The following is a 15,357-nucleotide window of genomic DNA, read 5'->3' on the forward strand; positions in this document are numbered from 1 at the left end:
TTTGTATACTGTATATGAAACAACTACCAAGTAACATGGCTTAAATCGACACTTTCAATACCTTCATACTTGATTCAATATACTTTTGGAGACACTAGCTAAACAGATATTGTCTAATATTTGAAAGTCTATTTCTTATTCAAATATTTTGTTATAATATTATGCATGCATCATTTATGAAAAAGCAAATTCAGAAAATCGATGGATGTAAAGTCCTCATACTGTGTATGGTAAGAATACTGTATTTTATTTTTTTTATATTTTATTTTGAAAACCAAAACATTGCAGTAGCATGCTACTAATCAAACTCATTATAATAGCATACTAATTACAACCATTTACTTGGAATTAAATACAATAAAAGCAAAGGAAAAAATGGGGAAAAAAAGGCAAAACAATAGATGACCTCCATCCAAATATAGTAAGAATATTTCTTATAATTATGCATGCTTTAACCATATACATATTTCTTTATACTCAAACACAAGTGTGCGCGAGAAATGGATTGATGGATGCGTGGCTGTCTTCATATTTTGCTGGGGGGCCGTGGTCAGGCATGCCTCCTCATAGCTCCACAGCCCCAGCTTTGATTTCCCGGGTCACTCTGTCACTGGCTGTGTGGCATCCGTGTGTTGTCCCTGTGTTAGCCTGTTATTTCTAGGGCTTTCAAGGGCTCTTCCTATCAACTGCAACTGTTAGTATTTAGGACCTCTCTGAGCTGTCCTACTTTCATTTCTGTGCCACAGGATTAGACTCCCGCTCCACAGTAATTGGACAAAAAGAGTTCATAGAATGTGTGCACTGATGACTTGATGGGTCATTAATTCATTCCTTTATATGTTCAAGTGTAGATACCTTTTCTCTAAACCTCTCCAAGGGTTTGACCTTTTTTAAACCTGTTTGCAGAGTAATTAATTAAAAGTATTAGTGCTATTTAAACTTTAAACGACGAGATGTGGTTGCCTGTCACAAGTCCACCAGTTTCACCCCTTTTCCAATCTGCTGGCTGTCGCTAGCATTACTGGTTTCATGTTACTTGTACTTGGTGGTCAGAATTTCATTTCTCATACGAGGTGCACGAGAGAAGCGATTAAAGGCCATGACATTTTCACTGTATCTCTGATAATGGCCTTTGAGGAGGAGGACGACGGGAGGGTAGGTACACTGCTCTTCTTCATAATGACTTAGCATTCTAGGAAGTGTCGGCTTGTTTAATCTTAAAGAGTGTTAGACCCTGACCGAACTTTACTGAGATTTCATGTGGCAGGTGTTTGTAAAAGGGGCGAACCTCCGACAGCGTGAATCTTACATCAGAAGTGATCTCATTTTGATAATCTTGTCAGAATGAAATTAAAACGGTAGAAAAAAAGAAGATGACTAGAAAAATAGACACTGTGAAACCGAAAAGTCTGCTTGTCTTGTACTCTCTTACGGCTTATGCTGCATGTGAGACTGACAAATGGCCACAAAGTTGTCTAGTTTTAACTATTCTGAATAAATAAATAATAATAGTAGTAAATAAAAAAACGGAGAAAACCATTCATATCATTACTATGCGGTCGTTGTCTCTTTAACGGTGATTTTCTCAGACCGTGTGGCGATCTACAATTGGTGACGTTGGGAGCCTACCAAGTTATCCTTTGTGGGGGAGCATTGTTGGACGGATTTCACCTTAATTCACCCAAATAAACACATATATGACCGTTTTTCATTGTTTTAACGTTTTCAAAATTAAAACTAAGACTATAGTGTTGATTACGTGTTAAATAATTTCGTCAGACTAATTAATAATCACCCCCTTGTTTCAAGGTACATTAAGACCTTCCCTTTTCCGCTGCTCCCTGCAGGTCTCCGAGTTAAGTGACAGCGACGGATTGCACCAGATGTTGATGAAATGTACAGTTTCTGAAATATACGTTTGCAGAAGTGTGTTTTATAAGTATGGGAGACGAAAACATGAGCCACTTAGACGGGGTGACCACTGAAGTGCCTGCTCTTTTAGTTTACTATTCCTTGGCTGTGGAGAAAGTGAAAGTTGTGAGTAACACATTTGCCTGAAAAAATTGCATTATTTGCCTCTTGCAGTATCCTTTTGTGGTCAGCGCCGGTTTCTAAGTGGCCTGCGTGGCTGGGCTGTGTAGCTACCTGCTGCCAACAGACGACAGAGTTAGTTTAACGGTTAAGACAGGACTTGGTGTCCTCAGTTTCTGTTTAAATTCCCCTCAGGTTTTGTTTGAATTCGCTGACAACGTGGACAAAAATAACGTCTCCAAATGTGGCCTTTAAAAAGTCGGGAACTAAGTTTATTGTGGCCAGCAAAAGCTGCCACTACTTGGAAAGTGATGATGTAGTTTATAAGATGTTGTCGATTTTAAAAAACCGCGTCTCCGATGCCTTCAGTGTTAGTAATGCAGATCTGGATGTCTGTTGGCATCATATTCATAGAACGCCTCCTGAAACGATTAGATATGGCATAATCATCTGTCAAGCTGGTAGAAACTTTATTCATAAAACAGAATGGAGAAAAACTCACAGCGGCCCTTTTTTAAAATTTATTTTATTAATAATGCTCAATGAATACTGTAGCACTTCCTCGCTAGCTGGTGGGAGCCCATTGCGCCGGAGAACGTCAGGTTCCTCATTAAAGCAAATGTAGTCTTGTCAGTTTCCTGTAATCAGTCTTTGTACACCCAGTTAGAATTCCTAACAAATCGTGATCAAAGTATGGTATTGTCATCCGTATGCATGTTTCTGTATTCTTTTTTTTTTTTTTTTGCTAATTTGGTTCCCATAATATGCAAAACAAATTCCCCAAAAGACAAAAAAGTATCCGTTTTTTAAGGTAGTGGCAGACTTAGCATGGGAGAATTTTATATTTAGTCAATTTTTAAATTCCTGTTCAAAGCAGAAGTGTTTTTGTTTCAACAAATTTGTGTAATGTGCATCATTATGAATAGGGCCTGCTTAATTCTTGTAGAAAAGAGTAAACCCCAAAGCAGAACCATAGAATGTACGGCCAAATCATCCATCCATCCATCCACTCTTTATTGAGTCTAGTCCCTCAGCATAGGGAGGACACGCCATTAATCAGTGCAGTCGCACTTGCCATTTAAACTTGTTATACATGGTCTTTGAATTGTGTTTTTTGTTGTAGTAGCTTTTATAAATAGTAAAGTGAAAAACATTTCAGTCTTATGCTTTTTGTTTATTTGCCAATACTGCTGAAATAATGACTGCTGTCTGTTCAAAGCTTGTTTTATATCAAATCAATTGGAGTGTCTGTTGCAGAATTTATTCACAGTAATTACTTATTTCTAATAATAATAATAATAACTTATTTCTTTGCCGTGTCAGTTTTTTTGTTTTGTTTTAATAGTACTTACTTTTATCACAAACTTGAGTACCACCACAGGTGGCACAGTATTACAGTTGTTGGCACTGCTGCCTCCCAAGTCCAGTTTCAGTAGGTTAGCTGTGCCTTACCTTGTGTCCCATATCTACATGGGGGGTTCTCCTCTTTTTTTTTGTCCTTGATGTTTGATAAGCTAATGCCTGGTATGAGTGACTATGTGTTTGTGCCAGTGCGTGCCCCATCCAGGGCTTCTGTTACAGGCTCTGGTCTCTACTCTATTGCTCAAAGTAGGTATGGACTTGAATAGAATGATTTTATAAATATATAAATGTTTTTTGGGAAGCTGGGACTTTTAATGTATTGTTTATTATTGTATTAATATTTTGAGACCACTGACGTAGAAGATACAGAGGTAGGAATTTTATTAATTGTAAAGATGGAGTCAAACATACGGCATGGAACATTACCAAAGAAAGAAGCAGGTTAATATACAGTGCAAGCAGCAACTCCGTACCTTTTTTTTCCTTTTTATAAATTTTATTGCAATCCATACAACGCAATCAAGTTTTTACAAAAAGAAAAATTGAGTTAAGAACAGATCGATCCCCACCCCTGAGAGAGAGAGCAAGCCAAACGGCGTCAAATTTAAGGCTTGTAAAAATACCTAAATTAATAAATTCTCTGTGCTTTATAAACTTATTTTAAAATATTACTGATCAGATCCTGCCATGTTTTGAAAAAAGTCTGTACAGATCCTCTAACTGAGTATTTGATTTTTTCCAATTTCAAATAATATAACACATCGGTTTCCCACTGACTTAAAAGAGGAGAGTTTGGGTTCTTCCAGTTTATCAGAATGAGTCTGCGTGCCAACAGTGTAGTGAATGCAATCACAATTTGTTTGACTTTCTTCACTTTAAGCCCCTCTGGAAGAACCCCAAACACAGCTGTTAATGGGTTAGGAGGGATTGTGAGTCCAAGGCTGTCTGAAAGGTAATTAAAAATTTTGGTCCAGAATAATGTTAATTTGGTGCAGGCCCAGAACATGTGACCCAGTGAGGCTGGGGCTTGGTTTGCAGCGTTCGCAGGTTGGATCTCGCCCTGGAAACATTTTGGAAAGTTTTAGTCGAGACAGATATGCTCAATAAGCAGCAGGATAATATACAGTGCAAGCAGCAACTCCGTACCTTTTAAGATAGTAAAAAGATCCACAGCAGGAGGGCTGCTTTTTATAATAGAGTGTAAAGGTTGGGGGCAGAATTTGACCTCACATACAGTATAACGTGCACTTGAATCAATCTGTTGCTTGAAAGATGATGTTTATTTTTTCCAGAATTGAATGCAGAGTGCGAGTGTCATTGTCCAAGATGGTTACCCACCAAAAAGTATTGATTTTCTCCACTTGCTGCAATCATTATGGTTTGGTAGAGAGTGGGACTCCGTGCCAGAAGCATTGGATAGATAGATGGATACTTTATTAATCCCAAGAGAAAATTTACATACTCCAGCAGCAGCATACCGATAAAAAACAATATTAAATTAAAGATTGATAACCATGAAAGTATAACGGACAGACAATAATTTTGTATAATGTTAACATTTACCCCCATGGGTGGAATTGAAGAGTCGCATAGTGTGGGGTCTCCTCAGTCTGTCGCTGAAGCTGCTCCTCTGTCTGGAGATGATCCTGTGCAGTGGATGCAGTGGATTCTCCATGATTGACAGGAGTCTGCTCCGCGCCCGTCGCTCTGCCACAGATGTCAAACTGTCCAGCTCCGTGCCCACAATAGAGCCTGCCTTCCTCACCAGTTTGTCCAGGTGTGAGGCGTCCCTCTTCTTTATGCTGCCTCTCCAGCACACCACTGCGTAGAAGAGGGCGCTCGCCACATGCGTCTGGTAGAACATGTGCAGCATCTTATTGCAGATGTTGAAAGACGCCAGCCTTCTAAGGTCACAAGTGTAAGATGCCTAAACTGACCTGGAGAAGTCAATTCCAAGACACACTCGTACCTAAACCCACACTTGCTGATATTTACAGTTGCCATTATCCTGACATGTGACTGACTCTCAGAAACTGACGCAATCTCCCTGATCACTACATCACCTTTCCACCCAGCATAGATTAAGATAATTTAAAATTCACTTTGTTTTTGCACTTAGGAGTTTATGATTCTTGGCCCATTTATTTTACAATGATTTTAGTATACAAACCTTTTAATGTCAAATATTATTTCTAAGGCTATTTTGTGTCGTATGTTGTTTCTAAGGCTGTATCGGCTCTTCCTGAGGACATGAGGCCTGGTCCAGACCTGTATGGATTCCCTTGGGAAGCAGTGATAATAACAGCATTTATTGGAATAGTAACTGCTCTTCTTTTTCTCTTTAGATTTTGTCAATCAGTAAGTAATGTTTTAAAAATACCTTTATTTGCTATGTTGTTTGTGATTAAAAAATGCATAGGACAGGAAAAGTATAAGTTAAAATCTGCATCACACTTAACTTACTCAGCAGCAGAAAAGCAATTCACTTAGCCAGATGAGGTAAAGGAATGATCCTCTAGTGGGGACACTACAGTCATCCTCCTTCTGTGTGTAGTAATGAGATATGTTCAGTCATAAACTGTTAGCCTTTCCATGCTTAATTGCTTTCCACACTGAGGGGATTTTGCATATATAGTAAGCAGCCCCCAATGCGACAGACTGGCATAGTCAGACAAGTCAGTCTGTTTCTGGATTCTGACCTGCAGCTTGGTTCTGATCTGACCTCCTAGTTGTGTAAATACTGACGACAGCCTGATAAGCTAAGGGAGCATTTCTCTTGTCGTCTTCTTGATGACATTAGTTCTGCAGGTTCAGTCCTTTACTGTGTTATATAGTATGTTATATGTAGCTGTATCAGATCAAGAGAAGATGTCTGGGATAAAAATAAGTTAATGTGTTTATTTAGATTACAAGTGAAGAATAAAAGTTTATCATTTCTATAAGAAAATCTCACAATGTGTCCCTTTTCCTTTTGGCATACAGATCAAAAGCAGATTATATGCTGGTGAGTAGCACGGCAATGTGTGTTGCTGTGGTAATATTTACCGTGCACTTTGATTTTTGGCAAGCTATTGTGTTAAAATTAATTCATTCATTTTTATTATTGGTATATTTCTGTTTTGGGGTCAAAATTTCCAGCAGTTATAAAAGAAATAATTTTTTTTTTGTATTTTCAGGGAGAGAGAAGCAGCTTGGTGCCAAAATATCAGAATTACTTGAAGAAAAATGTAGCATTCTTGAAACACTTAGTGAATGCACACAGCAGGTTAGTTTAACAGTTGTGTATACAGTGGAGTGGCTTTTGCATCCAGAAAAATGAGCTTGCTTCATAATATATCCTGCAAAGGGAATTTGCTGGGTAACAACCCAAAAAAGCTAACTTGATCTGGTTTGTGAAGAAGCTTTTACATAATTAAGTTTGTTCTTAACAATATCTTCATTACTCCGTGGTCCTTTGTGTAGTTGTCTATACATTTTGTTTGCCGTCCTTCTTCTATCATATCCTACATTCCTACTGATAAATGACAACTACATATATAAATGAAGTTTAACGAAAGGCAAAAGAGCAGCCTTGACTGTTCAATTAGTCACCCTCTGAAAAATGAAATATACATTTAGGAGAAATAGTAAATGTTTTATACTGTATATGTTGTAGTAATGTTTCCTTATACTTGGCATGTGCGTTGGTAATCAAATTAATAATTAGAAAATGTTCTTAAGAAGGTGATAAATATTTCTTGTATTTTCCAAATGTTGCTGTTACTAGTTGGTGTTTTAGTCAAGGGAATATGATTAGAGAATATCGTTGTATTTAATAAAGTGAAATGCAGGCATGTTTTGGTGACCTAAATTTCAGGGTACCCTTTGCTGTACTATTGTATATATTTTCTCATCTATATTTTTTAATTGTATTTTATAGTACAAGAAACTTGAAGATGTATTGAGCAATGGTGGCCTTATAGATCAAGTAAATGAGAAGGAAAACATGCAGGTACAAAGATGAAGTAAAGTATTTGTTATATTGTATTTAATATGGCTGAAATTGCATTATTTGATCTAAACCCAAAAGTATGAACAGAAATATATAACTTTTATTTAATTTTTTAAAATTTTGTGCTAACATATATATATATGTGTGTGTGTGTGTGTGTGTATAGCTGTATAAGCCCGTGCTGTAAAAAGCCCGGACTCCTAGAAACTATTGAAATCATCAGAAAAAAACTGAAAAGCAGAGTCAGCAGTTTTGTTTTGTGGACGTGCTCATCCCCTTGTCTATCGGTGGCTAAGCGAGTTTCTCTCTCATTTGTCTTTCCTCGGTGGTTTCATTTTGGCAATGGAGTCGCTTTCTTTCAGCTTCATGCTGTAGCCCCATGCTTCTTTCTTCTTCCGACTCGTTAACTTGGTATATATATATATATATATATATATATATATATATATATATATATATATATATATATATATATATATATATATATATATATATATATATATATATATATATATATATATAAAATTCTTTTCGCGATTGAAACGGAAATTATGTATTACCACAGAACATATTATAATACAGGAACTAATCATTTTGTTTGTAGACGCCATTTTTATATCATCTTTACGAATTGTTATTATTTGTGTGAGAGTTATTTTACTGATATTGAAAAGAAGTAAACACAAACACGCCGGCACGCCGATCTATTCCATAGAAGTGCGCCCCACGTCGCCCTCTCCCAGCCGTACTCTCTGGACTCCAGCGCTGAGCTGTCCGCCACCAGGCACATTCTGACGGAGTTTTATTTATTCGTCCACGTGACTGTTGCGGAAACTGCTACATTATAACTTTTTTTTAATTGGCAGTACTTGATAGTAGAAGAAATGAGGAAAACAGCTTTGTGTCTTTCTACTTTTTAACTGCGCCGAGCTGTAAACAATGGGAAGACGACACCGCCTTCAGCGACGAAGGGTCGTGAGAACAAAGTGGACGCTCGGAGGTGTGGAATGTCGGGCTGCTCCGCCGGGTCATGAGCTTCGTAGTTTCTGGCGGCGTCCTCTATTCTCGCACTGTTTGTGACAGTTTGAGTGCCCCGTTGACTCCTGGGAGAGTGGAAATCTTTGCGAATGAGTGTGATCGGCGCCATCGAAGCAAAACTCTCTTTGTAAATTGTGCTTGACGACTACTTACCGTCCCTTAAGGTGAGTCCAGGTCACTAAAACCCCGCAATATTCAAGGTTGCTTTTGTGATGAATTCTTTTAAGAAGATGGAGGGTTTACATCTAAGAAGATGTACGGAACTCTTCTTAAGTTTTGGATTTGGGAATTGTTTGGACCTTCTGCCCGTTAAGCACGGAAGGGCAGCATCCACATTTCTCAGAATAATTATTCTCTTAAATCACAGGCATGTAGTGCAAGGTTGTCAGGCAGAAATTTGCAGGATCACATAGAAAATGTAATTTCTATACCACAGCGGTCGTGTAGCGCCTTTCACAAGGGATCTGCTACCGAGAGATGATCCAAATACATTTAAGCTGCTGTTAGTGCTACTTACCTGTTGTGTTATAGCGCCTTTAAAATGTACTTTACCCAAAAGTACTCCAGTACTGCTCAATGTATCTTTACTTCCTACATGTTAATATTTTACTGTTTAATAATTTATATACTACATTTTATTTTTTTCCCTTGTACTCAGTGAGCGAAGCCACTGGGTAATCAGCTAGTGTGTGTGTATATGTTGTGAACTTGAACCCGGACACAGGCAGACAGACATCGTTGGTTCCACCACACACTTGTTTATTTACACTATATTTACAATATTTTCACTCGGTGTACTTCCCAGTGCCTCCAGCACCATTCCCCCAACTGTCCAGGCCTCACAAGTTCAATGCCTTCCTTGCCGCCTCCCGTCCTCTCTCTCTCAGCTCCGTCCTCTTCCACCCGACTCTCGCCAATGACTGGAGGGAGGCGGCCCCATTTTTATGGGAACCCGGATGGGCTCCAGCTGCTTCCCGGCACTCCTCCGCAGACACGCCCTTGTGTGGCGGAAGTGCCTGCTGCGCACCCGGAAGCCGTCCGGCTGTCCCCTGTCGTCTTCCCCCCCAGCACTTCCTGGTGTGGCGGAAGTGCTGGGCTCCAGGGCTGTTCAGGCAGCGGGGCACCGCCTGGCGGTGGCCACGGGCCCCTACAGGGTTGGGCTTCCATGCCCCTTACCCGAGGCCACCAACATAACCAGGGCGGACACCCCCTCGTGGTCTGGTGGAGGTACAGGCCCTCCTCCGGTCCTCCTGGGCGTCCCGGCCGGGCTCCTGCCTCGGCCGGATGTGAACATCTAGGGCAGTAGGTATCCACTAAGAAAGGACATCATGATATATCAATAATTAGGGGTAAATAGTCAAAAAACAAAATACTCCAAAATTTCAAAAACGCTCTGAATTATTTGATTGTAATTCGGTGAAGCTATAGAAAAAGGAAAATTAGTAATCCAGTGTTTTTTTTTTTTCTTGTTTTGTGATATTTGTTCTTAATAACCATGTAGACAGTCAGAAACTGTAACACGCCACATCCCCTTCTGCCACCGTGCTGCCAGCAATTACACAGAGAAATGGAGTGTACCAGTTTAAGAGAGAGCCATCTGTAGAAACTGTCAAATTAATTTCATTTTTTACCCTGAAAAACTACATGATGACTTCTTAAAATTTTCATAACTTGGCTTTTGGTGCCTTTTTAACAATATCAGGAAGTACTTTCATTCAAATTCAAACCACCAGAGTGGAATCCTGTTCACCGATTACTTTTTATTTTTCTATTTTCTTAGCTTAATAGTACCACAGCCTGTAACTGATCAAAAACGCAAATATTTTAAATTGGACCATAGCATCAGTGATGCCTGTTAGAATGTGAGTGTAACTTTGCTTAAAATGTTGTTACAATTGTATTAAATTTAAAAGACATGCTTTGATTTTGTATAATCTTAAAAACAGAATAGGACTGGTTTCCCATTTTCCACATTCATAAAAATACATAAATAGTAAATGTATATACTTTGTACAACACCATGGCACAGTAGGCAGCACCGTGGGGTTTAACGTATGCTCTGATCACTGCTTTTGTGGAATTCCTTCGTTCACTTGTTTTGTTTGTTTGTCTTTTTGCTTATACTCCCTGAGGTTGTGGGGACTATATTTAACTTGTAAACTGGCAGAATGTAAGCGTGTCTAGGTGTGTCATATGTGCTCTATATCTAACTAGTGCATCCTTCAGGGTTTCGAGCATTTCAGCCAACCGCAAACAGTGATGGGCTTCTTTGAATAGTTTTGAAGAAATCAAACTAAATGACCTCTGTGGCTACAGAATATTTATTGTTTGTATGTGTAAAATTGTGTTTGTGTATGTGTGCGTTTATTTATACGTATTTGTGTGTAATTTCTGGATAAGAATTTTTATAAAGTGGATAGATAGATATTACAGTTTGCACATACTGTATATACATTTATTTTTTAATTCCTTCTAAGCTAAGTGATTTATTATTATTGTTTTTGGCTGTAGAACAGTTGTGGCACTACAGCATAATATTGCCATGGCTGCTGCTTCCTGTACATGTATGGGTTTTCTCCCACATTTCACAGTTCTGTGCAGTAAGTTAGTTGCCAGTGGACTGCCGTCCCCTTAAAGGTTGGTTCCTCTGCCTGCTCCCAGTGTTGCCAGTGATGAACTGGATTAATGGGTTTTAAAGGTGTTTGATAGATTTCGCACATGTATTATTTGTTTTGTGGGGCCGCACGGTGGTGCAGTGGGTAGTGCTGCTGCCTTACAGTTCGGAGACCTGGGTTTGCTTCCCGGGTCCTCCCTGCGTGGAGTTTGCATGTTCTCCCTGTGTCTGCGTGGGTTTCCTTCGGGCGCTCCAGTTTCCTTCCACAGTCCAAAGACATGCAGGTTAGGTGGATTGGCGATTCTAAATCGTCCCAAGTGTGTGCTTGGTGTGTTTGTGTGTGTCCTGCGGTGGGTTGGCACCCTGCCCGGGATTGGTTCCTACCTTGTGCCCTGTGTTGTTTGGGATTGGCTCTAGCAGACCCCCGTGACCCTGTGTTTGGATTCAGTGGGTTGGATAATGGATGGATTATTTGTTTTGTTTTTGTTTAATCAGCAGCTGCTGTTTTAGTACTGAATTACTAAAAGGTACATTCTATTCTGTCTTCCATGCAGTTGTATTTTTCATTTGTTATAATTTTTAAATGTGGCAATTTAGTTTTGTTCTTCTCATTAATTTAGATAATAAACCTAGCAGTAAGGAGACCTGCGTTCACTTCCTGTGTCCTCCCTGTGTGGAGGTTGCATGTTCTCCCAGTGTCTGCATGGGTTAGGTGCATTGGCGTTCCTTCCTCAAAATTGTCCCTAGTGTCTGCTTGGTGTGTGGGAGTTTGTATGTGTGTGCCCTGCCCAGGGTTTGTTCTGACTTGCGCCTTGTGACCCTGTGTTAGGATATAGAGGGTTTGAGAATGACTGACTGACCTTTACCTGTAGTCTTACTTAGAACTTAATGACAGTTGCATTTTCTTCATAATTGTTAATTTCACTGTTTTCTAGGCTATGTGTTTGAAACTTGAACAGTCAAACACAGATATGACAGATGAAATCAAGCGAATAAATGTAGATTTGAATATTCAGAAATCTACAAGGACACAACAGAATCAGCTGGTAATGATTATTTCATTTATTCATGTCCAGAACCAGTTATTGTTCATTAATTTATGCATAGATAAGAGGCTGAGAGATGAGTGTTTCTTTTTTTTTTTTTGATTACTGACAGTAATACATTAATTGATACATAGTAATGTTGTATTTATTTATAATTTGCAGCTTGAAGAAATGCTTACATCTTTGAAAAGTTTGGAAAAAGAAGCAGAAAGCATAAAATCTGAAATAGAGCAGGTATCTATAATGGTGAAGTAATCAAAAGTCTATTTAGTAATATGTGTGCAGCTTACATTGTTAAAAATGCATTATGCTTAAAATGCAAAATTATATACAGTATAACAAAAGCACATTAAAATACTGAATCTACAACATGTGTACACCTGTATTTTTATAATATGAATATATTTCTTACACCATCTAAATGAGAATAATATATATATATATATATATATATATATATATATATATATATATATATATATATATATATATATATATATATAAGGAGAGTTGGGATCTGAGCGACTGTGTTTGTGGAGGGATTGAGAGTTAAGGCGGGGGGGGGAGTCACATGATCATCTCCCCTCCCATTCACCTCATTTCGTTCACTTCATTTCACTCCGAGCTGAGCTCCGCAGCTGCGCTGTTGCCCTTTTTCACTTTATCTCATTTACTGTTGTTCCCGGCAGTGTTGCCGTTTTTCCCGTTTCTATTTTTTATGTAGCATGTTCACAGATTAGTCATAGAGAAAATTTTATATATTTTGGCTCCAGGAGGACAAACCAAAAATGTTGTATATAAAGAAGCTCTATATATAATTATTCCAACTACAGCGACTGCAGCGAAGCGCACAAGGTCTGCTAGTTTAAAGATAAACAAAACTCTGAGGCCAGATTACAACTATATTAGGCGAGAGATTCACCCAGTCATACAGGTACAGGTTATTTACACATTGAGAAGATATGAAGATTACAGATCCAATGTTTGCTCACCACACTTAGTGGCAACTCTAGCAGGGATACCCAAAAATGCATAATTAGCCTCTCACCTTCCTTTAAATGTTGGTATAGCTAGAGGCTCCGGATCCTACCATAAATTGCCTTTTTTGTTTTGTTTTGCTTTTTTGTCTATAAACTTTAAGAAGGTTTGAATATTTTAACCCTTCCCATTGTAGGTCTGAAGTAAAATCTTAAAGTAAGCTCGTGATATGACTTGCACAACACACTCTTCTTTTCTTGGTGTAAACTGCAAATTGTTTATTGTTCTACTTTGTACAAGTTAATGGCCTTGAAAAACAAAGGGCTATTCATAGATTTCCATGTGTAGGATATGCTTTTGGTAAAGTTAATGCAAGTTAGTTATTTTTTGTGTTTATGAAATGGCCAAAATTACAGTGGCCCAACTACTGTGTAGCTGTTAGATTTATGTAGCTCAACTGAGGTCTACATCTTGTGTTACTGCTGTCATGATGGCCAGATCTCTTGACACAGCTGACATCAGCACTATTAAAATTTAATACTAGTAACCAAGAGCAAAAGAATAGCAGCGGTCAGTTTGGTGGTCAGGTAGTAATGATTTTCCTAGAGGCAGATATCCAACATAATGAGGAAATGGTTTAAAAATAAATGCATTTGAAGCTGGTAATGTTTATAATACTTTACACATTTACAGAACCGTATCTGCAGTAAATGGTCAGGTAAGTCTTTGATTTTTGGATACTAAGCGCTCTTTTTCAGTTTTAGCAAGTAAAAAAAAATATAACATTCACGTCTGGTTTGTGAAACAGCTAGTCTATAGTGCCTTAACAACCCAGCATGTCATAAAAAAATGATAATAATTGGAGAAAATGTTATGCTTTTAAAAAAGTCAGAAATCTTTTTTGCTTAATCAGCTGTTCATATTAGGCAACATTCAAACTGAAAATTTAGCACAGAATCATCTTTTCAGGGTGGCGCAGTGGGTAGCGCTGCAGCCTCGCAGTTAGGAGACCTGGGTTCGCTTCCCGGGTCCTCCCTGCGTGGAGTTTGCATGTTCTCCTTATGTCTGTGTGGGTTTCCTCCCACAGTCCAAAGACATGCAGGTTAGGTGCATTAGCAATTCTAAATTGTCCCTAGTGTGTGCTTGGTGTGTGTGTGCCCTGTGGTGTACTGGTGTCCTGCCTTGCGCCCTTTGTTGGCTGGGATTGGCTCCAGCAGACCCCCGTGACCCTGTAGTTAGGATATAGGGGGTTGGATAATGGATGGACGGATGAACTGTTCTCCCAGAGATACAGGTTTCATACGTAGTCAATATATAATAATCTAATTATAATAATCTAATAATATGCCCTTAACAAATTTTTAGTATTTATGGCTAATCTTATTTTCTGTTCATTTTTTTTCCCCATTGTAGACACACACTACTTTGAAAGTGTATGAGATAAGTAGTGTTAAGCTTCATACAAATCTTCAAGCAGCAAAAGAAGAGAATTTGCATCTTAAAGAGAGTGAAGCACAGGTATATCGTTTTAAGCTAAACAATTTTTGTATTTTAAATTTTAACTGATTCTTTTCGGAGTTCTTAATACCTTAAGATACTTTGCAGCTCTTCCAGGAAGTTGAAGGATGGGGTGAACGTCTTGGCGAACTGACCGAGCAAATTAAAATATGTGAGATGTCACAAAAAGAGATGCAGGAGGATTGTTCGAACAAGGAATGTCAAATAAAGGTAAGCATTAGTTAATATGCATTGTTATGTTTACAGAGATTTACAAAAATAATGGAAACACTAAACAATATATTAAGGACCTAGTAAGTAGTACACACACCTCCTTTACCTTCAGAACAGCTCCAGTCCTTCTTGGAATGCTGTCGTACAAGTCCTTAAATGTGTAGTGAGATATTGCACCATTCCTAAAGAAGAAAAGGAAAATAGTTGGAAATGCACTTTGTATTCTGTGCCTCGGAACCTCCCTCAAGTTCCATAATTTTTAGATCTGGTCCTTGGGGTGGCTACAGAAGGTGTCCGAGTTCATTCTTGTGATCATGAAACCACTCTTGATCTAGTTTATGTAACCATTATCATCCTGAAATAGGGAAACCTCATATGGTGTGTTACACCTGAAAGTGGTCTCTTAATCCTTGCCATAACATTCGAGCTTTGTGACGCTCATGTGGCTTTTGTTCAGACTAGCTCGCAGAGATGCTAATTTTAGAGGCCGTACTGTGGTATATGTATTAAAATAGGTTAAATCGTCTCTCTTTTGCTCCTCTTAATGATTTGCTGAATGTGGTAGT

The 15,357-nt window shown here is 38.6% G+C and overlaps 1 protein-coding gene across 4 annotated transcripts in view; it reads left to right on the forward strand.

Moving 5' to 3' along the window:
- ctage5 (CTAGE family, member 5) overlaps positions 1 to 15,357 on the forward strand; it is an 83,842-nt gene that overhangs the window by 28,152 nt on the left and 40,333 nt on the right. For all 4 annotated transcript variants that reach the window (XM_039742169.1, XM_039742167.1, XM_039742168.1 and 1 more), the window contains 8 exons: positions 5,620 to 5,751; positions 6,376 to 6,397; positions 6,570 to 6,658; positions 7,313 to 7,384; positions 11,972 to 12,082; positions 12,245 to 12,316; positions 14,474 to 14,578; positions 14,666 to 14,788. In XM_039742169.1, coding sequence (XP_039598103.1) covers positions 5,620 to 5,751; positions 6,376 to 6,397; positions 6,570 to 6,658; positions 7,313 to 7,384; positions 11,972 to 12,082; positions 12,245 to 12,316; positions 14,474 to 14,578; positions 14,666 to 14,788 — 726 coding nt within the window. The remainder of the gene's footprint in view (positions 1 to 5,619; positions 5,752 to 6,375; positions 6,398 to 6,569; positions 6,659 to 7,312; positions 7,385 to 11,971; positions 12,083 to 12,244; positions 12,317 to 14,473; positions 14,579 to 14,665; positions 14,789 to 15,357) is intronic.

The sequence above is a fragment of the Polypterus senegalus genome, chromosome 18, assembly GCF_016835505.1.
Source record: "Polypterus senegalus isolate Bchr_013 chromosome 18, ASM1683550v1, whole genome shotgun sequence".
Classification (NCBI taxonomy): domain Eukaryota; kingdom Metazoa; phylum Chordata; class Cladistia; order Polypteriformes; family Polypteridae; genus Polypterus; species Polypterus senegalus.